General features: G+C 42.7%; 1 protein-coding gene across 1 annotated transcript in view; it reads left to right on the top strand.

The window, feature by feature from the left end:
• Window positions 1-5,895: 5,895 nt before the first annotated feature.
• Window positions 5,896-24,572, top strand: part of LOC124722282 (serine-rich adhesin for platelets-like) — a 152,397-nt gene continuing 133,720 nt past the window's right edge. Inside the window, exon 1 of the mRNA XM_047247468.1 lies at window positions 5,896-5,968. Within this exon, the coding sequence (XP_047103424.1) occupies window positions 5,896-5,968 (73 nt within the window). The remainder of the gene's footprint in view (window positions 5,969-24,572) is intronic.

Below are 24,572 nucleotides of genomic sequence, written 5' to 3' on the forward strand. Positions count from 1 at the left end.
TCTCCCTCATCAATGACTCTGTGTGCCACTCTATTGGACAGTTGAAAACATGCAACTTCTGCTTTATTTAAGTTATGTTGTAACTTACAAATACGGAAACATTGGCTTGAGGGGTCTAGACCAGAAGTAAGGATTTCTACAGTTGTTTCGAAAGTGTTTTGTTTGGTAGCTATTTATCAGTCATCCACAAAGCCACACTTTCCAGACTTTGTTGGTGAAATATCACATGTATATCTCAGAGATCTGCTGGCTAAAATGAATTTATCATAAGGCATGGGCTCCCACGGTTTCATTTTAGGATCCTCCAGCTATAAATTTTTGACTTGTTATCATGATACATTTGGGATGATGGATGTATATTACAGTGGTGGAAATTAGTATATAGGCACGTGGTTATTTATGGGAAACGCATTTACGTATCTGGTATTGCACGCATTTTCCCCGTACAGTTTACGACAAAGTAAAATAAAATACATATTCATTTAGGCATTAGAATTAGACAGAGTGCTTCAAAATAAAAAAAAGGCCATCTTTCGGGTAGGAAGGGGCGGAAGTTGGTATAAAGGCAGATCCGCCAGATGAATTACACAGTGGTGAATGTGAATAGTTCGCTACAGTTACAATTTGGAGGTGTGTCTGCTAATTTCTTATGAGTTATTGTGATAATGCCACGTAGAAAACCTCCGTCCGGTGTCGATCAAGCAAGTATTAAGGCGTACAAGGAAATCGGCCTGTCTAATAGTCAGATTGCTAAGAAGTAAGGGCGTTCCAGTTGTGTTATTGATAATTTTGTCAGACGTGGTGCGCAGTATGGCAAATATGGTAAATATAGCCGGACACGAAATATGTGAGCATCAGATACGTATTTGATTCTGCGTAAAAGAAACGTCAGTGGCTTATGTTCCTCTCAAATCATGTCTGATTTGCAGTTATCAGTCACTTCCAGACATATTAGACAAATCCTGGCTCGGAATGCGAATTTGACATTCAAGAAACGGCTCCATAAAACCCCTTTAAACAATACGAATAAGGACGCTCGACTGAAGTTTGTGGAAGACTATGTGTCGTGGACCTTATAACGGACCAAAGTAATTTTCAGTGGTGAGAAGAAGTCTGATTTGGATGGACCAGATTGTTTGCAGTATTATTGACGTGATTTCTGTACAGAAAAACACGTTGGGATGAATAGAAAGTTTGGCGATGGCAGCGATATGACCTGGGCAGCATTTTGTGCTGAAGGCACGTCCATCGTTACATGAGTGCACCCCAAAAGAAGTCCAACGATTATATAAGAATGCTGGAAACTGAATTGGTTGGTATGTATGAGGAATTTGATGGTGATAGTTTACGATTCCAACACGATAACTCTGTGATCCACAGGTTTGTCAAGGCAGAGTCATGATTCCAAGATAAAGGAATTTCATTTCTGAGCTGGCTATCGAGAAGTCTGGATTTAAATCCCATTGATAATATACGGGGGATCCTAGGACGACGTGTTTATCGCAACGGACGACAGTTTGAGACGGTGTCCGAGCTGAAAACTGCGATTCGAATGGAGTGGACCTCAGCCTCGGAAGAAGAGATCACTGCCGTATGCAATCTATACCTAAGAGGATTTTCGCAGTTATTAAAATCAATGGAGCTTTGACTTAATACTAAGTCGCCGTTGTGATGTATTTGCAGTCTACGTTAGGTTATTCTGACAACAATTCGTAAGTGCCTTTATATCAAGTTTCACCCCTAATGTTGTCTTCTTTCTTAAAATTTCTTAAGTACCAATGTTAGTGGCAATATGAGAAGGTATTTGTTTTGTTTTGTTGTAAATTATGGGAAAATGCGTTCAATACCAAAAAAAACATACGTAAATAATCTTGTTTTTTCTTTTTTTTTCACAAATAACCGTGTGTCTTTACACTAATTTCCACCGCTGTATTAGATAACCTGGCCCTGGTCATCTCTAATCCGATGTATTGTCACAAACAGCTTGGGTAATGTATCCTAGGAATATAATTCGTTTCTTCCGGTAGAAACCAGTTTCAATAGGTTTTCCAGCTTATTCACACTTGTAGGCAAACTAATTACTTTCAGATAGATCATATCAACGATATCAGGCGTAGGAAAAACAATACACTCCCCTTGCGGGTGCATATTCTTTACTTCTTCAGAATACAGTTAATGGCATATCTACTTAAGCAACAATAATAATTACCACTGTCCCTGTATGCACTCCTTAGCATTTTACATCCTTCTTTCCAACCGGATCTCTTTCATTTTCCAGTATTCTTAGCTGGTGCAGTCTCCGTAAATTTCCTTTCCCCGTAACTCGCTATATCAGAAAACATATATTTTGTGCTCCTATAAATTCTTTTTATATCTGCCACAATCATTATTGTTGTTATTGTCATTATTATTATTATTATTATTATTATTATTACTACTACTATTAGTGGCAGCGGCAGCGGTAGTACACGTACGGCCAGTATTAACTCTATTAATTCATAGTCAGAATTATTTACTCACATTTTCACTATAGATACCCAGACTATTAGTTATATTAAAAATTTGATTTCGTAATAACTATGATGCAAAAAATGTAGTGTATGTGTAAAACCCTTGTCCGATGTAAGAGAGGGGCTGACGGTCCTAATCAAATCAGGTTAAATAAATAAATAAAATATATAAATAGACGCCTCAACGCTGCACTAAGGCCAATGAGTTTCATCATGTTCGCTATACCGTCACAAATCCGTTCTGTTCTGTGTTCTATAGGCTACTTGTCTGTAGAGTCGCTCGCCACGCTCCGCTTGCTGCTGCCTGCGCCCGATATAGCAGCTGGCGATGTCTGACTCTTGCTGCTCAGCTGACATAGAGCGACCACCGCCTCGTACTCACGAGGAGAATATGGCCAGTACCACAGTCCGATTTCCCAAAAATCAGTGGAAGAGGAGTCAAAATAAGCGAACACATGTCTCGACCTCTTCTGAGAAAACAATGGTCAAAGTTTTCAGCTTAATTTAAACGTCTTTTAGCGCGCGATAGTGTCAGACGAGATGTGGGACAGTGGCTAGCATCTAGGCCTCTCACTTTTTCATCCTGTGTTCGAAACCAGATTATTGATTTTACTTATTTTCTTTTATTTTTTAATTTCTCTGCCCATGTCCATAGAAGGTTATTACACTAATGTTCCTTATCAAGTTAGGGGATACAAGGGTGTTGTGAAATTACAACTGGGTTCCATAGTAAGTGTGATACATTTGTTATATAACATATATGTTTATGATATTTTCACGGATTACAATCCTTTTAAATTCTCATATTCTTACGTTTCATTCTTATATCTGTCTTATATTAATTCTCACTTATTATTCTTATGTTCATGCTACAGGATGATACTGTCGTAGAAACATTCGAAACATAGAAATTTCGCACATCATGAGCATCGTGTAAAAGCACGTTTGGCACTGTGACATTTCTTTGCATGAATCTTACTCGGTAAAGAAACGTGATTAACATTGTTGAAGATTTCACGCGTCGGCAATAATTTCACGGCAAACCACGCATAACGGATCAGTTTACCGAAAACAGGCGCTTGCAATTGGTTATGAATGAAGACGATCTACAGGAATTTCACCGAAAACAATTTCAAATAATTTTCTCATTCATTTATTGTTTTTTTCTGTAGTAATCTTCTACAAACATGGATAGATAAATGAAAAACTAACATAAAAATAATAATCGGATTTCAAACACGGGACATAAAAGTACGAAGCCGTGATGCTAGTCACTGTGCCACCACTTCGGCTGAAGTAGATGCTCGCTAAAAATCACATATAGTATCTCGAAAACTTTGACCGTCATTTTCTCAGAAACGGTCGAATATCTGCGGATAAGCCAAGACAAGCATTTACTTATTTTGACCTGTCTTCTACTGGGCGAAATTTATGAGAAATGGAGTTCTGGCACTTGCCGTGTTTTGTTCGTTAGCATCAATGAGAGAACGACGACCCTCCACGCTCGCGACGGCCGTTTGTCTATAAAAAGTGAAAAACTAGTCCTGCATTTTTTACCCACAGTTTCAATCAGAATATGCGGACTCAGATAGATAACAATTCCAGTACTTGTGTGTGCATTCGTCCCTTGCCAACAACGACACTTGCTTCATCGTCATTTTAATATGAAGCCAACGTCAAATCACAACCAACTCGGCAACCGTCTCGACATTTCGGTATGCAACATTGTCGTGCAACAAATAAGTTTTTAAATGTGAACTTTTCAATTAAGTTTCCACACAGCTGGACTCAAATTTCACCCATAGCCTACAAGAAACACACTAATGCTTCAGCCCATTACGTGCTACGATATACTGCACACTCATGTCTATTGAAGGAGAAGTTCTACGAGTCATTCTCGCATTTGAATGCAGTACAGCACTTGACTCTGTAAAGAGCTGCGAATTATTTCAAACATCCCCGAATCATCTCATAGAGCTCGACAAGGGCATAAAATTCGTTACTAAAATTTTTCAGCTGTATCAATAGCACAGCTGTACACTTCACATTTGAGATGTCACCAGACAGAAAAATCTAGAGAACTGAGATCAAGGAGATCAAGATACATTCATTGACATAAAACTTGGCTGGCGGCCGGCCGCTGCAGAGTCTAACTCTGCGCCGATCGTGACATGGGACAAATAACATGACCATGCCGATAATTCTCTAAGTACAGCTGTCTGCACAATATGGCAACACTGTAGCTTGCATCAGTTTCTGAAAGAAGTCTTTTCTTCTGTTTGAGGAGTTATGTTACATCTACAGCTGTGGTCTATAGATGAAGCGTTCAGGTGTATTTGGAGACTTTCATATCTCAAAGAGGACTTCATTTTCTTTCTTTCTTTCTTTTTTTAGTACTTCACCTTCATTACAGTCCTGCACAGACTTCAGTTTGAAGGTAGTTCCTGTCGTTAAACGAATAATTCTAATTTTCAAGGGATACAGCTATAAGAAGAATTTACTTTCCTTCGTACTGAAGAATATGTTTTTAGTTTCTTACAAGAGTTTATTTTGTCTCCAGAAACTTCAGCATACAGAAGATTTTAGCTTTCGAGATGAGACTACTTCCAAAGGGGGCCATTTAATTTGGTGTTTTCTGTTACGTGCCATAAGAGTTACACGTCCTTCATTCAGAGTATGAAGCCGCGATGAGGAAAAATGCCACAAAGAAACAGGAGAACTGTAGAACTTATTTTGTTCAAATGTTCAAATGAGTGTGAGTTCCTAAGGGACCAAACTGCTAAGGCCATCGGTCCCTAGACTTACACACTACTTAAAGTATCTTATTCTAAGAACAACACACACACCCATGCCCAAGGGAGGACTCGAACCTCCGGCGGGAGGGGCAGAGCGATCCGTGACATGGCGCGTCAAACCGCATGGCCACTCAGCGCGGCTGCTTATTTTGTCTGCAGGATTTTCCACAACGGAAAGGGAATCAGCTGCCGAAGGAGAGGGGAAAAAAGACAAATATCCACTTAACGTACTCGGTCACCGACTTGATTCAGCTGCTAAACACCCAGGCGTCATTGTTGCAGTGGTATTTTCAGAGTTAATGACTGAAAATCATGAGTACTCGGAACCAGATAATTCGGAAGTGATGTTCTGTGGCGACTGACAGGTCGGAGTGTCCTAGTAAAGATAGAAGCTGTTGTCAGTCTTCTGGAGATATGTGTCCCAGAAGAATGTGAAGAGCAACGAATAGGCGCTTTCGTAGACCTCGGAGGGTGGGCGAGCGGGCGGGATTATCTGTTTGCGCGATATGCCGTCACAGACTAACTGTCCGGCGATCTGTATCACTAGATAAGCGTACCACAGATCTGCACAAGCGCCAGGCCAGGCCGCGATGGGTGCTCGTCCGCTGCTGTTGCTCCTGCTGCTGCTGCAGTTGCTGGCGCTATGCGCCAGTGAGGCCGGTGGTAAGTACAATTGACGTTCCAAGCAAAATATCCACACTTCCGTTTTCACTCGCTTATTTTTCCTGGCAAACGAATTGGAACAGGTCAACCTGAGATAAAAATGCTTGCGACATACATTAGGAACCAAGTATACCGATTTGTTGATAGGAGTCTAATAAAGCTTCATAATGGAAGTTTCACTTCCCATTATACTACCTGACAGTCTCCTGAATGCTACGGGCATTTTTCAGAATGACTCTAGATGAATACCACGGGTCACATTACCATTATTAAATAACTACCCAGATCATAACCAGTTAATAACTGTAGTTACGCTGCATCATATTTTCACAAAGTTTACTTTTTAAATATTATGTGTGTTTTAATTTTGTCGATCGATTTCTGAATCCTTCATAGCACCTTGTGCATTCTTTAGTCCGAAATATAGCTTTTTTTTTTGGTTCACACAATATTTGGAAACATCATAATACGTCACACGGGAAACTGGACGTAAAATAATTTTACATAAATTTTCAGAATCTTCTCGAAACATTAGGCTACGGAAAGAAATGTTCATTAGTACCACGCTCAGATGCTCAGTTCGTATTTTCATTTATTTTTGTTCAAATAATAGACTACGCTTTGGTCTTACACGTCGGCTACTAGGAATAGTATCATACCCTGTGTTCATTTCTTTCTTCTTGAAGCAGAGGCTGGAATGCTTTAAAAATAATTTATTACATATCTGCACTTATGGATGACGCTACCATATGATCGAGTTCGATTTAACCTGTTACGGAGAGCGCTTACCATCAGACCCATAAATACATCTTTTAAATAAAATTAAAATCCTAATTCCTTTGTGGAACTTTGTATAATGTGTTTACGCACATATAAGAATTATCTCTTTTCTAATGAACTATATTAGGTTTCATAATTAACCAACAGAAATAGGTAAGTGCGTTACATATTACAATCTGATCATAAAAGCTTTCAGGACGTTTGGATATGTCAGAAAAGACCAAATGTCTTAGAAAGAAATGACACTCTTACGCAAAAAGTTGATGGCGACATAGAAAGAGCGTTCTTCGATTTAGCTCCATTCTCTTTAGAGTTCGCACACAAAAAAAAAAAAAAAAAAAAACATCGAAATGAATGGAAATCTAAGAGCGGGAATCTAATCGCTAGCAAAAGTAGCTGTGTTGTTGGAGAACTAGCGCCACAGATCGTTCTTCCACTTAAATCCGTGTCTCACCCTGGAGATGTGTACGTTCTATCCAGGTTCCCGTTATAAGGACATTATATTTCCATTTTGTTACAAATGGCACGAATTCCTTTCGTGTATACTTTATACGTCTAAGACGTACTTTAAGGCCATGAAAAACTACAGTATTAGTTACTTTTGGTATTTCCCGTTTAGATAACATTGTACATCAGTTTTTGATGATATACAAGTGTTCCTTTCCGAAAGACTTGTTGAGACGGTAAAAAGAGACTTCATCAGTGGAATGCCGAACCGTTCTGGACTTATCGGAAAGATTTCAGTATTTGTTCTGCGTGTTCCTTGTCGATAATTTCTTAGTGCTCTCGTTTTGCTTCTCACAATGCCACCACGTAAAATCTCTATAAACAATCGCGTGAGTCTGATGCCATCAATAGAATAGATCGTGCGCTACTCGTATTGTATGAAACCATGCGTTAGTTTGAATTCGAGTGCTGTATTTTAAAACTATGCTCTCTTGAATTGATTTACCCATTCATCGAAGAAGGATGAAAGGTTAAGAGTTTAGCATCACGTATACATCGAAGTCAGTACACTCAGGGCTACTAGCTAAATTAGACAATGATGTGGAAGGTAAAGGTATAAATTAAGAAACTATTTCTGCGTTCGCATAAAGTGATTTAGATACCACAGTAAATCTAAAACCGTTTGACAGGATGTAACTTTGAACCTTGCTCATCTCGAACATTTGAGCTACACAGTGTGATTCAGCATACGTGCGAACAACTCACGGGGCAATAATTTACAAATATAATATTTTAAAGCAGTATCTTAGTTCCGAATGAGTTTTACACTCTGCAGCGCAGCGAGCACTGTTTTTCATATTTCTAGAAGTTTAATACTGTGTACTGGACCAGTCCTCAAAACTTGAATTATGCCAGTAACTTCCTCCAACGTTCCAAACTTCACATAAGCGCTTTACATACCTTGTGGGAACAGCACCCGTGGAAGAAAGGATATCACGGAGAAATGGAATAACTATACCGTATGGGTTGTTTCTACAACGAATTTTTCACTTTGTAGTGGAGTCTGCGCTGTATTTTTACTTTCAAACACTCACGTATGGCTTCGAAAGTAGGAGCACCTGTTTCATTTGTATCATGTATTTTAGGTTGGGTCTCTGACAAGTACACCTGCTATAAATCGATCGTAGTAGTGCAGTTATTTTTGGGCACAATAATGGTTTTCAGCAGGGGTAAGGTTCAAATCTTCGTCCGGGCAGCGTCATAGAGGATTTCCGTGTTTCCAGTAATTAAATGCTGAGCTGATCCCTCGATTTAAATGCTAAGATGATTTCATCATTAAGGCCAAGGTGGATTTACTCTCATGTTCAGAAAAAAAACAGAACACATTGAACGACTAGAGATAGGACGTTCACATTCACAGGACATGTACGTTAATATATTCTGTAGAAATGATTAGTATTTCAGTCACCTAGGTTCAGCATGCGTCGTGTTGCCTAGTAGAACAGGGTCCGCCATGAGCCCTTATAGCTTGTTCAATGCATGGTGGTATCGAGGCATATAAGGCGCGAATGGCTGCATTTACCAGGTTTCATAGTTCATCTGTGGTGTATGGCATTGGGTCACAGTGCTACACCCATCATATCATACACATTTTCTATTGACGACAAGTCTGTTGATCTCGCGGGACAGGGCAAAAGGCTGATAACCTGTGACACTAAGAGGGCCCGTGTTTCTGCAGAAACATGTGGTCGTGCATTATCTTGCTGAAAAATTGCGTCTGGGGCGTTGTGCAGAAAGAGTATGGCTACGGGCTGCAGGATGTCATTCACGTAGGTCACAGTGGTCGCAGTGCCCTAGACACGCACCAAGTGTGATTTTCGGCGGTACCCAGTGGCACTCCAAACCATAAGGCCTTGAGATGGTGCTGTATGTCTTGTGCGAATGCAATCACTGTGATACCGCTTCCCGTCTGGGGCGAACCAAAATGCGCCCATCATTTTCAAACAAACAAAACATAGATTCGTTCGAAATCACATCTGATCCCATTTCTGTCCCTAGTGACTCCGTTCCATACACCATTGCCGTCTAGCATGTTTATGCACATTCGTCAAAGGTTGGCGGAGAAGTGGAAGACGAGCACGTAACACATGCTGTAATAAACGGCGACCGACTGGCGCCCCTGACAATGTACGATGTGTTACACTGTTCCACTCTTGCGCCAGAGTCGAGGAGGACGCAGATGTGTCCTGCAATGGCATTCGGATGAGGTGTTTCGGAGGGTGGTCGGGACTGTGCGGCCTGACTCATCGTGTCGTGTTCTACGACCTTTCGTGAATCGTTCTGCACACACACGTAGCACTGCCGAAACACTTAGTCAACACGAATAGCGATTTCCCGGATGGATGCATCACATTCTCTAAAATCCTTTTACAAATTCACTGATTTGACGGTGCGGTTACCCCATACGTCTGCTAGGCATCCTGCAGGTCTGCTCAAGTTACACTGATCCATTACTTTCGGTTTATAGCGAAACGACAGCCGCAGGCACATTTTACCGGCAGGTGATGTTGCGCCGCGATATAGATGTTGACCTCGAACCCGAGGGCCGACATGGTTATCATTTCCACTGAACGTATTACTGTACATGTCCTGCGAATATGAACATCCTATCCCTAGTCGTTCAAGGTGTTCTGTTTTCTCTGAACATAAGTGTAGTTCTCCTATCTCCTTGTGCAACTCAGTTAGTGCTCCGTCTCTGATACAATCGTTTGATAAGGACAACAGGCTAAACGATAGCCTTCTACCTTTGCCTCCGAGTGAGACTGCGCGGTTATTAAAACACTATACTTGTAGTTGGGAGAGGAAGGGCTCAAACTGCTCTTCATTAACCTGAGTGCAACTTTATATGATAATAGTATATGTTTTTCTCCTACAGCCGTCCTGTAAGCCCCTCGTCAAGGAGTTAGTCATTCTAAACACAACTTCATAATGGATAAGTCTCCGAATGAATATATTACACAGCTACAACAATAAATTGAAAACATGGGTTAACGTTACTCATCACTGACACTGTAACTGACTCAGGAAGACAGTCATTGCGTATGAACCATAACATTACATTATTTACCAAATAATATAAAATAAATGAGAGATGGGAAAGCTAATTTTAAGCATAAACTGAAATAATTCTTTTTGGTCAATTCATTTTGTTCTGTTGACAAATTATTAATGATGAACCAGCAGAATATCTCGTATGGTAGAGAAAATTGTTTATTTTTGTGGTTAAATTTAAGTATATTCACCTGCAACATGAGTAGTCTCGGAATGAAATGATCGTGTGGCATTGATGGCCGGGAGGCCCCGTCCGGGGAAGTTAGGCCGCCGATTTGCAAGTCTTATTTCAGGTGACGACACATTGGGCAACTTGCGTTTCGGTGATGATGAGATGACGATAACATAACACTCAGTCCACGACCGGAGAAAGTCTCCAACCCGCCCGAGAATCGAATCCGGGCCCACTGCATGTTAGGCAAACACGTTACCAATCAGCGACGCAAGTGGACTAGTAGGCCCAACTACCAGTACGTTAATTGTTATTAAATTTAAGGCACTGTGATATTTATAAATCTGAAAACGGCGAGTATTTTACTAAAAACCCAAATAAATCATGTATACGCAACCTGTGAACTTAAACGTTCTTCATTACTACGATAGAAATCGAGCAGATGGTTTAAGGAGCGTGGGGTTAACTATTTAGTGGCCGAAGTATTATTATGAGTATCAGCTTTATGTGGATCACAGCTTTAAAAAATGGGTTCAAATGGCTCTGAGCACTATGGGACTTAACTGCTGAGGTCATTAGTCCCCTAGAACTTAGAACTACTAAACCTAACTAACATAAGGGCATCACACACATCCATGCCCGAGGCAGGATTCGAACCTGCGACCGTAGCGGTCGCGCAGTTCCAGGCTGTAGCGCCTAGAACCGCTCGACCACCCCGGCCAGCCATAGCGTTAAACTTTCTTCTGTAAAAATGAAGCTTATCTTTATAAGAACAATAATAAACGCAGACTCGAACATCCAGTAGCCTGTTGTTAGACAGTCGACGACGGATTTCTTAAAACCCACGATGCAGCTGACGTTCACGGAAGGAAATTTTTAGTGGAAAACTTCGGTTGTAACAAGCAGTCAATTAAAGACGAGATTTCCAGTTGTCGTCCAGCTACTCTAATTTTTCATAATCACATCAGCAAAACTTTTGAGACGTTATTTGTGACTGAGCAGTTTCGAATTGCTTCGTTATCATGTTAGCTCACACTCTGCACTGGGCAAATGAGGACATAATATCGCGATGGACAACTAGATACTGCGTTGGTACTTCGCTTATCACATACAATATTTGTACTTTATCAGTCTAAATATTGTTTTACGAACTGATTTATTTGCGAGTGAAGTAGTCCGTCAAGTAAATCTTTGGCTCCAGAATGAGATTTTCACTTTGCAGCGGAGTGTGCGCTGATATGAAACTTCCTGGCAGATTAAAACTAAGTGCTCTACCATCTGAGCTACCCAAGCACGACTCACGTCCCGCCCTCACAGCTTTACTTCCCCCAGTAGCTCGTCTCCTACTTTCCAAACTTCACAGAAGCTCTCCTGCGAACCTTACAGAACTCCGCAATATCCTTTCTTCCAGGAGTGCTAGTTGTGCAAGGTTCGCAGGAGAGCTTCTGTGAAGTTTGGAAAGTAGGAGTCGAGGTACTGCTGGAAGTAAAGCTGTGAGGGCGGGGCGTGAGTCGTGCTTGGGTAGCTGCACGGTAACTCAGCGTGTTCGGTCAGACAGCTGGGCCCTCTCTGTAATAAAAAACTGAGTCAAGGAATAAACGATGAACTTGAACGGATGTCTTGTGACGTCCGCCCAGACCAATCGCAACTAACTATATCGAAAAAAAAAGAAAAAAAAGATGGTAGAACACTTGCCCGGGAATGGCAAAGGTCTCGAGTTCGAGTCTCGGTCCGCCACACAGTTTTAATCTCCCAGGAAGTTTCGAATCTTTGTCTGCTTTCAAATTAACCAAAACTACAGGAATTAGTTTTAACGTAAGTAAAACTCGCTGGGAGAGTGTTGGAGGTATCACTACTGTCGGCTGGATTTTCAGCAATTATTATAAAAATACTTTAATGTTTTCATTTATGCATTGATTGTAACAGCAATATTACAGTGACATTTATGTTACTTAACATGATAGCTAGAACTCAGAAGACTCTCAAACGGATCACTATTGATACCAGTTTATTTAATAATCCAATGGAAGTACTGCCTCACGTGATCTGTGACTACACCTAATAATACATGAGTAATACGCAAGCCACTGTAAAGTGCATTGTGGATGGTACTTCACTGCCTGACAAAAAAAAATTAAAGCACCCAGAAGACTTCGTACACGCACACACCATCGGCGGGTGTGTAAAAGATTAGAGTTGCAGTTCACTGTGACAGGTAGAACGGCCACCAGAATGCGTGGGTGTAGTTCGTGTGTAATTTTATCACGCTTGGTAGGCTGTATAAGGAGCGTGAATAACATCAGATGAGTGATTACTGCGAAGGACACGGGGATACCGTGTAATCGTCTGAGACAATGTTATCAGTATCTGACAGAGTTTGAAAAAGGACAAATTATGGGCCACCATTTGGCCAGCTAGTCGAATCGTGCAATATCTAGATTTGTGGGGCGTTGGAATGTGACAGTGGCCCGATGTTGGACTGCATGAAAACGCAAGGGCAGGCATACACGTCGCCAAGATTCCGGTAGCACGTCTGACAACTACAAGAGAGGCTCGTCGTATGGTGCACCAAGCACATCGCAGCCCCCTCATATCTGCGCCTGCCATCTGAGAACGAGTATCAGCCACGTACAACATTCTGCATCATCCCGCACCATTGGTGGCAGCAGCCGTATCAGGGAATTACTGTCCCATGTGTAGGCTGCCGGTAACACAAGAACACAAATGGCTGCGTCTGTAGAAGTACCGTGACCGGGAAGCGTGGGCTGCTGATACGTCGCATTGTTCAAAATGGTTCAAATGGCTATGAGCACTATGGGACTTAACATCTGAGGTCATCAGTCCCCTAGAACTTAGAACTACTTAAACCTAACTAACCTAAGTACATCACACACATCCATACCCGAGGCAGGACTCGAACCTGCGACCGTAGCGGTCCCGCGGTTCTAGACTGAAGCGCCTAGAACCACTCGGCCACAACGGCCGGCCGTCGCATTGTGTTCGGCGATGAATCGCTGTTCTGCACTACTCAGGATGACCGTCGTTGGCGAATATGACGCCAACCTGGGGCCAGGTCCAATCCCTCCAATGTTTCGGAGGGGCACAGCAGTGGTACCCCAGACTTCATTGTGTGGCGATCGATTGAGTATGACTTCAAGGTCATGGCTGTTAGTAATTAAGAGAACTCTGCAAGTACAATGGTGCGTCACGGATATCCAGGTGTTTTCATGTGTTACCTCTCATTGTGATGGTATTTTTCAACATCACAATTCTCGTCCCCACATAGTACGTGTCTCTATGAACTGTTTATGCGATGTTTAGATATTTCCGTAGCCAGCATGATCCGCAGATCTGTCGCCGATAGAACCTGTATGGGACCACATCAGAGTCAACTTCGTCTCAGCGCCAGTATCCCGGACGAGTTACCACAAATGTGGTTTAGCTTGCTTCAGGAGAGGATACAGTCCATGCCTAAAGGCCAGAGGAGGTAAAACGTCATGCTGACAAGTGTTTCCATTCCGCTAAGTTCTTTGTAAATTTGGCTCAATTCTATTATCTCCGAAATAACATCACATACCTTCTCAACCTTTCTGAGTGCTTCACTTTTTTATCAGGTAGTGTATTTACCATTGCAAATCGTCAGAATTGTTGTTCCCCTAGCAAATGGAGACGTGTTGCGTATGTCTTTGTTCAAGTGACTGACTTGACGTTCATATTTGGGCTTCAATCTCCGCTCTGTCCTAGTGGTTTTTTTCCTTTGTTTCCGGCACTCACGTAACCCTTACCTCTCGCAATGCCTGTGCATATGAATTTACAATAAATTATTCTGGGATTTGGACTTCACGCTGAAAGTCCCTACTACTAGATAAGAGGGCCGGTTTTCAGTGCACGCTATAGTACTGTGGTGTTCAAATCAAAATTGAGGTGACAGTTGCTTTAATAGTAGAACCAAGTTTCATTTTCATACACGGAGAACATTTGTTTCGCAACAAATTTCTGCTTCATCCTCTGCCAAAGGTGCCATTTGAGGTGTCTGTGATCATTACAAAGCATGCCTGGCCGTTAATGTTGGCATTCGAAACGAGAGCTGCTGCTTCTCAGTTCTCCTCATAAGGCTGAGTGGACCACGTTCTAGTGCAGGGGTGGGCAAATGCGCTAATGCGAGAGCGGGTACGTTGGTGCGTCCGTACTGCTTGCCTGCGGGCACTGTGAGCCAGAAGTTATCCCTCCACTTCTCTCCCAACATCGCTTGTTTGATACAGGTGCGCGTGTGGCAAAGAGTACCTGCTCCGAACGTAACGTTTCTCGGTAATAAAGCACTCCGTCTTCAGGTCACAAGTGGCCCACCGAGAACATCCGACCGCCGTGTCATCCTCAGCTGTTCGGTCGAATAGCTCCTCAATTGGCATCACGAGGCTGAGTGCACCCAGATAAATGGCAACAGCGCATGGTGGCCCAGATAGTCACCCATCCACGTGCCGGCCACGCACGACAGTGGTTAACTTCAGTGATCTGACGTGAACCAATATATCCTCTGTGGTAAGGCCGTTGCCATAACAATTCTCTGTAAGATTACATACAGAGTGTTACAAAAAGGTACGGCCAAACTTTCAGGAAACATTCCTCACACACAAAGAAAGAAAATATGTTATGTGGACATGTGTCCGGAAACGCTTAGTTTCCATGTTAGAGCTTATTTTATTACTTCTCTTCAAATCACATTAATCATGGAATGGAAACACACAGCAACAGAACGTACCAGCGTGACTTCAAACACTTTGTTACAGGAAATGTTCAAAATGTCCTCCGATAGCGAGGATACATGCATCCACCCTCCGTCGCATGGAATCCCTGATGCGCTGATGCAGCCCTGGAGAATGGCGTATTGTATCACAGCCGTCGACAATACGAGCACGAAGAGTCTCTACATTTGGTACCGGGGTTGCGTAGATAAGAGCTTTCAAATGCCCCCATAAATGAAAGTCAAGAGGGTTGAGGTCAGGAGAGCGTGGAGGCCATGGAATTGGTCCGCCTCTACCAATCCATCGGTCACCGAATCTGTTGTTGAGAAGCGTACGAACACTTCGACTGAAATGTGCAGGAGCTCCATTGTGCATGAACCACATGTTGTGTCGTACTTGTAAAGGCTCATGTTCTAGCAGCACAGGTAGAGTATCCCGTATGAAATCATGATAACGTGCACCATAAAGCGTAGGTGGAAGAACATGGGGCCCAATCAAGACGTCACCAACAATGCCTGCCCAAACGTTCACAGAAAATCTGTGTTGATGACGCGATTGCACAATTGCGTGCGGATTCTTGTCAGCCCACACATGTTGATTGTGAAAATTTACAATTTGATCACGTTGGAATGAAGCCTCATCCGTAAAGAGAACATTTGCACTGAAATGAGGGTTGACACATTGTTGGATGAACCATTCGCTGAAGTGTACCCGTGGAGGCCAATCAGCCGCTGATAGTGCCTGCACACGCTGTACATGGTACGGAAACAACTGGTTCTCCCGTAGCACTCTCCATACAGTGGCGTGGTCAACGTTACCTTGTACAGCAGCAACTTCTTTGACGCTGACATTAGGGTTATCGTCAACTGCACGAAGAATTGCCTCGTCCATTGCAGGTGTCCTCGTCGTTCTAGGTCTTCCCCAGTCGCGAGTCATAGGCTGGAATGTTCCGTGCTCCCTAAGACGCCGATCAATTGCTTCGAACGTGTTCCTGTCGGGACACCTTCGTTCTGGAAATCTGTCTCGATACAAACGTACCGCGCCACGGCTATTGCCCCGTGCTAATCCATACACCAAATGGGGATCTGCCAACTCGGCATTTGTAAACATTGAACTGACTGCAAAACCACGTTCGTGATGAACACTAACCAATTGATGCTACGTACTGATGTTTTTGATGCTAGTACTGTAGAGCAATGAGTCGCATGTCAACACAAGCACCGAAGTCAACATTACCTTCCTTCAATTGGGCCAACTGGCGGTGAATCGAGGAAGTACAGTACATACTGACGAAACTAAAATGAGCTCTAACATGGAAATTAAGTGTTTCCGGACACATGTCCGCATAACATCTTTTCTTCATTTGTGTGTGAGGAATGTTTCCTGAAAGTTTGGCCGTACCTTTTTGTAACACCTTGTACGCCGGCCGCGGTGGTCTAGCGGTTCTGGCGCTGCAGTCCGGAACCGCGTTACTGCTACGGTCGCAGGTTCGAATCCTGCCTCGGGCATGGGTGTGTGTGATGTCCTTAGGTTAGTTAGGTTTAAGTAGTTCTAAGTTCTAGGGGACTTATGACCTAAGATGTTGAGTCCCATAGTGCTCAGAGCCATTTGAACCATTTGAACCAACACCCTGTATATTAAGGTAATAGGTGTTTAATAAAAAGGTATGTGTTCTTAGCTTACATTTTATGTCGGTGTTGTATTTGTGACCAGGAAATTAAGTCGACGAGAGTGATACCTTATCCTCATTTTCTTCATCCATGAACCACCCTCCCCCCTCCCCACTCTCCTGTGGTTGTCCAGTGTACAGAATGACAGAATTTGGAAATTTGCAACATATTGTACTGCTTGTACCTGATGCCAACCTATGGAATGTATTCCTTTGCGGCGCTGTTGTGCTGTTTACGGCATGATGAAAAGAAAAGGTCGTTCTTTATTTGTTTCTTTGCCGCTATGTTGTACGTCAATCGAACAGCAGACAGCCCATAGCCTTCCTGTCGACTGTTGGTGTCGTCTGAACGTTTAGTTTTTTCGAACGAAGCGAGAACAGTATATTCGAGCTTAGTGGAACGTGTAAAATAAAGTACGAGCTGGTCGCACAAGTAAAAAAAATGAAATATAGCAAAACAGCACGACTGTTCTACACCGTAATAACTGACATGCAAAGTATTAAGTGATGAACTGGCCCACAAAAGCGTGTACACTAGGGCAAATTCATCTGTTTTTCTTCATGACAGTATTGTTACTTATAAACTAAACGTTATCACTTTTTCATTCGATGGCACATTTGTGTAACACCATGGAGGCTACACTTCCCCAAATACTACTGACATATTTGAATTGTCCTACTATAATAATTACGATACTGAAAAGAATACTTCTGACAACCTAATGTGACTGCAAATTCGAGCGTCGGCTGTCGATCGTGTATTGCGCGAGTAAGAGAATGGAAGCTGTGCGCACATCGTGCCCCTACGGCGATGCAAATACCCACAGTGCGCGCGGTCAGCCGCAAGCGCCCAGCCCAGTAAAAGTCTTTGGCAGTCAGGAATCGAGTCGAACTGATATCTACTTTACTTCTGAGAAATTCACCCATAGTGCTGGTCCAATATTACGGATGTTTTGCGTATCACATATTCCGATATAATCATAGTCTTCATAATACTGGTTTTGTTTCAGCGTAAAGGTCGTTCACAGTCTTCGCGTTTTCCAGTGTTCGATGGTTCATAATTAAATTCTTGGCTTCCACTCACGTGCAGGTTCCGATTTAGGAAAGAACTCTGGTACAACTATCATCGTATAGATTTTGCAAATTTAAAAAAAAGAATCGTTGATTCAAAAACTATGTGACCAGACCAAAACAGACACGGCTCGAGAAAAGTGCTATAGGTTCTGTGATCAACTACAATATGAGAAATTCCTCCACCTGATTGACATAATATTGGTTTCTGCGGCTGAGAAACTGCCGACAAGGTGCACATTACAACAGCACTGCCTCATATGATGTACGGAGTGAGACCACTGAAGCGTGGAGTAGCGGAGTAATATCTTCTGCAGTAACTATCGCGGCTTACCATGTAGTGTTCCGACAGAAACGTGCGGTCTTGGGAAATGTCTAGTGAACGCATCTACTGGCCTGTGTAGTTTGGCACTGTAATCCTATTTCTGTAATAAAGGGTTGAGGGTTTGATATATTTGCTAAATGTGTAAATTTACAGCCGAGAGCTACAAAAATACTCTCACCACCTAATTCGTGCCAGTCATTTAGCAGCAGTTATAAGAAAACTTAAGTCTCTCGAGATGGGAAAAAAAGGTTGGTTAGGCGAAGGTTAGGAAAGAAAATTTTTCCCGTTCTGGTCAGACAAAGTACATTTGCCGTAAGAGATTTAGGGAAACCACCGCAAACATAAATGTAGATGGCCGGACGTGGGTTAGAACCGACCGAGTCGATTGTGGTTATCAATTAGAAGCAATTGTACCTGATACATCTTTTACGGCGGTGAGACTTCACTACAAAGAACTTACCGGTTATGAACTGTCTTGCTTATAACTCTAACCTTAAACTGAAGATATACTGCATGTTTTAGAGCGTAGATCCTCACGTGTACTTTATCCTAATGTACTTTTGTGTTAAGAAATGTGTCTCAAACACTTACACGTCCTTCCGGGAGTAATGGTGTGAGGGAAGTATAACATACCGTAGACAGTGAGAACATTGGGAGGCAGAACGGTAGTTCAATGTATCAAGTATGGGAGAGGTACACGAATGGAGCCGTTTGGAACCATCCCATTCCATGATTCGTTTGAAGTGATTTAGATAACCCGTAGAAAACTTAAATCAGAGCTCTGAATCCTCTCCTCTCGAATACGAGTGCCGTGTGTTGCCACTACACACTCTCATTCGAAACTGCATTCCTCTGTATTTGTCACAGACCAAGTGTGTGTCAGCCAAGTGCCACACGCAGTTACCAGAGATGGGCACGTGCAGAAGCATTCATTGGATTTCCAGAGACTTTGGCCATACCGTGAGAACGTATGCAGGACAGTCAGACAGGCAGTTACAGAATATGATACTCCTAATAAAAACTCAGTCACATACACGTGAATCAACACTGTAACAACGTGGGAGAATAGGACTGTTGTCCTACTGGTGAAGATTTGTAGTATCCTTCCTTCAACGTATTACAAAGTGTAATATGTAGAGGACTGTAATGGTTAGTCGTGCAGAAAACTTTCTGAATCAGTTTCAATAGGTGGTTGGGGAATGAAATAACGGAAGACGGTGTCAGTTCATATCCTACTCCTATGGACTTACACCAAGGAGAGGCCGAGCTTAACCTCCATATCCGAGTGACTCACAGCCACCAACACTATCACACACCCTCACTCCACACATACACATTCACACCCACCCACCCACCCACGAACCCACCCACGCCGGCCGTGGTGGCCGTGCGGTTCTAGGCGCTGCATTCCGGAACCACGGGACTGCTACGGTCGCAGGTTCGAATCGTGCCTCGGGCATGGATGTGTGTGATGTCCTTAGGTTAGTTAGGTTTAAGTAGTTCTAAGTTCTAGGGGACTGATGACCACAGATGTTAAGTCCGATAGTGCTCAGAGCCATTTGAACCAACCCCCCCCCCCCAACACACACACACACACACACACACACACACACACACACACAAAATGCGGAGTTGTTTGCGGCATAACCATGGAAGTTTGCTCGCAGCATAGTCACAACAAACTTGAATCCACCAGCCAACCTTTGCTTCGCGGCAAAATACAGTTAATATACTTTTTTCCACCAGGATCGAACCAGTTACCTTCAGATCGATCGATAGTGTAGGTTGTTAACTGCAAGAGCGGAGGTGAACATACTCATATCTCGACCCTGATAATGGCGTCTTCCTCTGGTCTGTGACGTGAAGATGTAAGCTGTTTACACGGAATTTCTGTGGAAAGCCGACACAGATTAACAAATATTTTGGTGATTTATCATAGAAATGTGGCGCCTGATAAAGTACCCAAGTAATCCAGTACTTGGAAACTACCAGACAGCAAAGCTTCCGTGCAGATACCGAAGCGGTTGGGAAGCGACAAGGCTCAGTTGACGTGAAGCGGAGTCTCCTATCGACACATGGCGAAACCCAATACGGAATCCAGCCCCAGCTAGTCGTGATATCGCGGCCAGACGCATAATATGATATCTATAGCTGTGACTCGCTTGCAATAACGGCGCCAGGTGGGCTCAGGATGATTTCCTCACTAGTCTCGTGAGTCAAGTCTTTCCACCAAATTGGTCTCTCCTCTTCCGTTCAGGAACGCAGACAACATTCGAATAAAGTTTTAACGTGAAAACGCCACATTCTCTCTGTATTAGTTAAAGACTGGCATTCGAACGACATAGTATCATCAACGTGAATGACAGATTTTAATCACAGAGAACGATGTTGGAGGGCTGGTCATTCTCCGTAACAGATGAGGATTTTTTAAAGCGATTGTTCATATTTTAAAAGAGAACCGAGGCGAAATTGAAGGTACTTAATTACTGAAGATAGCGAAAGGCGAGACATGAGTGTGGCTATTACCGTACTTGTCTTCGATCTTGTATTATAGTCGCGAAATTATTCTTTATAATTTTATATTCTGATACTTTTCGGTACTGACACGCTATTCTGATACTTTTCGAGAGTTGGAATTTTTTCGATGTCGTTTCAAATGTTTAGATTTTCATGAATAGCCATATTCTTCGAAAACCTGAGTAACAGTTATTTAGAGGCAATGAAATTTCATGTTTGTTGCAAGCAACAGTGTTAACGCCTGCATCAAAATGAGCTTTTTCGGAAGAACTTGTCGGCGTCTTTCATGTTTAAGTTTTTGTGTCATAAATTTGAGAGACATTGTATGCTGATTTGCTACCTATCTTACTTGTTCTACAGTTGTCAACGTTAACCAACACATGGTGCTACATACGAAATTCTTGTGGGAGTGGGAAGATCAAGAGCCAATTTGGAAATACCTCATTGCATAAACAAATGAATGATGAAATTAAAACTGATTTAGTATGTTTATTAATAAAAGTGTAACTACAATCTTTTATAAGTACGTTGAAAAGCATAAACACCAAAAAAAATTATAAGATAAGAAAAGGACCGATATATCAACCGATCTGAGCCCAGAACTACATAATGGGAAACATATCTACATATGTAAAAACTTAAGTGTTGAGTTTCGCTTCTTTCCTCTCATGTTTCTTATAAACAAAGGTTGCCTGCTAAAATTCTTCTAAAGTGTTACATAAAAAGGGCAGGGTCATACTATATTTCAGTGCGAACAAAATTAATTTGTGAGACTTTCCTCTTGGCACAGTAGTCGTAGTCTTTACGAAACCCTCCTAGACCGATACGTAGTAGCTGCTTGCCAGGTAGAGACACATTCGGACAAATTCTAACCACAAAATTGAGCGGCTTACCAATGACATGGCTTTAGCAGTGTGATGGGTTTGGACCAATATAACTGTCGCGAGTGAGATGTAGCAAATATTTCTACTGTTGGTCATCTGTTATCCACATTAATTAATAACATTTTCTATCGTAACTCGTCTTTTGAGTTTCTGTACCGAAAAAGTTATTCAATCATTCGATGATTACATACACCATAGTTTTAAGTTGTTATACGAAAACTTATGCATTAGTAACTAAAAAATGATTTGTCGTTATGTTAACAGAATAGAAATAAGAACAGATCAGGAACAGGCAGTGCAGTTGTCTGTGTGACAACACAAATACAGAAGGAAACTATAGGCAGTCTGCCAGCAAATCCAATATGATGCCCTCTAGTACCAAACCCTTAACATCCACATCTTCATAAATACTCCGCAAGCCACTGTGCGCTGTGTGGCGAAGGGTACCACGTTCCACTACTGGTCATCTTTCCTGTTCCACTCGCAAATAGATCGAGGGAAAAATGACTGTCTATATGCCTCCATATGTGCCCCAATTTCTCTCGTCATATCTTCGTGGTCCTTACGCGAAATGTACGTTGGCAGTCAGCTTAAAATGCCGGTTCTCTAAATTTCTCAACAGTGTCTCACAAAAAGGACATCGTCGTCCCTCCAAGTATTCCCATTTGAGCTCACGAAGCATTTCCTCAATACCCCAATACTTGCGTGCTGATCAAACCTACTAGTAACAAATCTAGGAGCACATCTCTGAATAGCTTTGACGTCTTCCCTTAATTCGACCTAGTAGGAATTCCAAACACTCGAGCAGTACTTAAGAGTGCGTCGAACAAGTGTTCTACACGCTGTCGCCTTTATACACTGAAGAACCAAAGACGCTGGTCCACTTGCCTAATATCGTGTAGGGCCCCGCGAGCACAAGAAGTGCCACAACACGACGTGGCATTGACTCGACTAATGTCTGAAGAAGTGCTGGAGGGAATTGACACCATGAATACTGCACAGCTGCCCAAAAATCTGTAAGAGTACGAGGGGGGTGGAGATCTCTTCTGAACAGCACATTCCAAGACATCCAAGATATTCTCAATGATGTTCATATCTGGGGAGTTTTGTGGGCAGCGGAAGTGTTTAAACTGAGAAGAGTGTTCCTGGAGTCACTCTGTAGTAATTCTGGACGTATGGGATGTCGCATTGTCCTGCTGCAATTGCCCAAGTCCGTCGGAATGCACAACGGACATGAATGGATGCAGGTGATCAGGCAGGATGGCTATGTATATGTCACCTGTCAGAGTCGTATCTAGACGTATCAGGGGTCCCATATCACTCCACCTGCACCACACCATTACAGAGCCTCCACCAGCTTGAACAGTCCACTGCTAACGTGCAGGGTCCATGGATTCATGAGGTTGTCTCCATACTCGTACACGTGCATCCGCTCGATACAATTCGAAACAAGACTCGTCCGATCAGGCAACATGTTTCCAATCACCAACAGTCCAATGTCTGTGTTGACGGGCCCAGGCGAGGCGTAAAGCTTTGTGTCGTGCAGTCATCAAGGGTACACGTGTGGGCCTTTGGTTCCGAAAGCCCATACCGATGATGTTTCGTTGAATAGTTCGCACGCTGACACTTGTTCATGGATCAGCATTCAAATCTGCAGCAACTTGAGGAAGGGTTGCACTTCTGTCACTTTGCACGATTCTCTTCAGCCGTCGTTGGTCCCGCTCTTGCAGGATCTGTTTCCGGCCGCAGGGATGTAGGAGATTTGATGTTTTACTGGATTCCTGATATTCACGGTACACTCGTAAAATAGTTGTACGAGAAAATCTCCACTTCATCGCTACCTCGGAGATGCTGTTTCCCATCGTTAGTGCACCGACTATAACATCACGTTCAAAAATACGCATGCCTGTACCAGTTTCTTTGGCGCTTCAGTGTAGATGATCTACACTTTCCCTAAATCCGCCCAATAAAACGAATCGACCATCCGCCTTACCTAGTATCAACTGCACGTGCTATTTTGATATCGCTTTGCACTGTTACACGTAGCACACTCGTAATTGCATTAACTTACATCCATCATGATGATGATGATGAGGTCCCGTACTTGGAGGAACGTAGGTGGACAATGCGGGAGACCCACACCGCCGACTAGACAAGGTCCTAGCAGAGGTGGTTTGCCATTGCGTTCCTCCGAAATTCATCATACCAACTGGAAATTAACACGTTTCAATTTGAGGACAAACGGAAGTATTGAGAAATTAGGCATAACATTGAAACTACTTTCCAATTAACTATTGAGTCAGAGTTCTTCCCGCATCATTTAAAAATCATGCGTTCAAAAATTTGAACAGGAGTGAAGTGTGAGTTAATGCTCAATCTTCCGCTAATCTCAACACAGGTACTGTAACTCTGTATTTAATGGCTATATATTCGAGCGCAGGAAACCAGAGCAGGTACCGGACGAAAGAGAACAGGAACGAAACGTAAATTTCTTATACTATTGTTGATGCAATCACACACTCGTAATACGCGCGCTACTACGTTGACACCCTAACCGTAGATACAAGAAAGTCCAAGAACTTTGCGCCAGTGTCATGGTTTAAATCCCAAAGGAAACAGAGAGAGCCACAGAATGAGGGCTTGTGATTCTGTTGATACTGATCTGTCCACTGTAAGGGGAAGTAAAAAGCAACAAGGATTTAGAGGTCGCAAAGGGAAGGATGGGAAAGATGCGCGATATCATCGCAGCCAGATCCAGAGGTCTAGGTAGCACAGCTGTTAATAAACATTCTCAGTGTGTCGTTAAATCTTTGCAGCCATGCATTGAAGGTGTACATTGATTCTGTTTCTGCTTGAGAGTTCCTAATGAGGTTCGCATCCGGCGAT

Source organism: Schistocerca piceifrons, chromosome X (assembly GCF_021461385.2).
Source record: "Schistocerca piceifrons isolate TAMUIC-IGC-003096 chromosome X, iqSchPice1.1, whole genome shotgun sequence".
Taxonomy (NCBI): Eukaryota; Metazoa; Arthropoda; class Insecta; order Orthoptera; family Acrididae; genus Schistocerca; species Schistocerca piceifrons.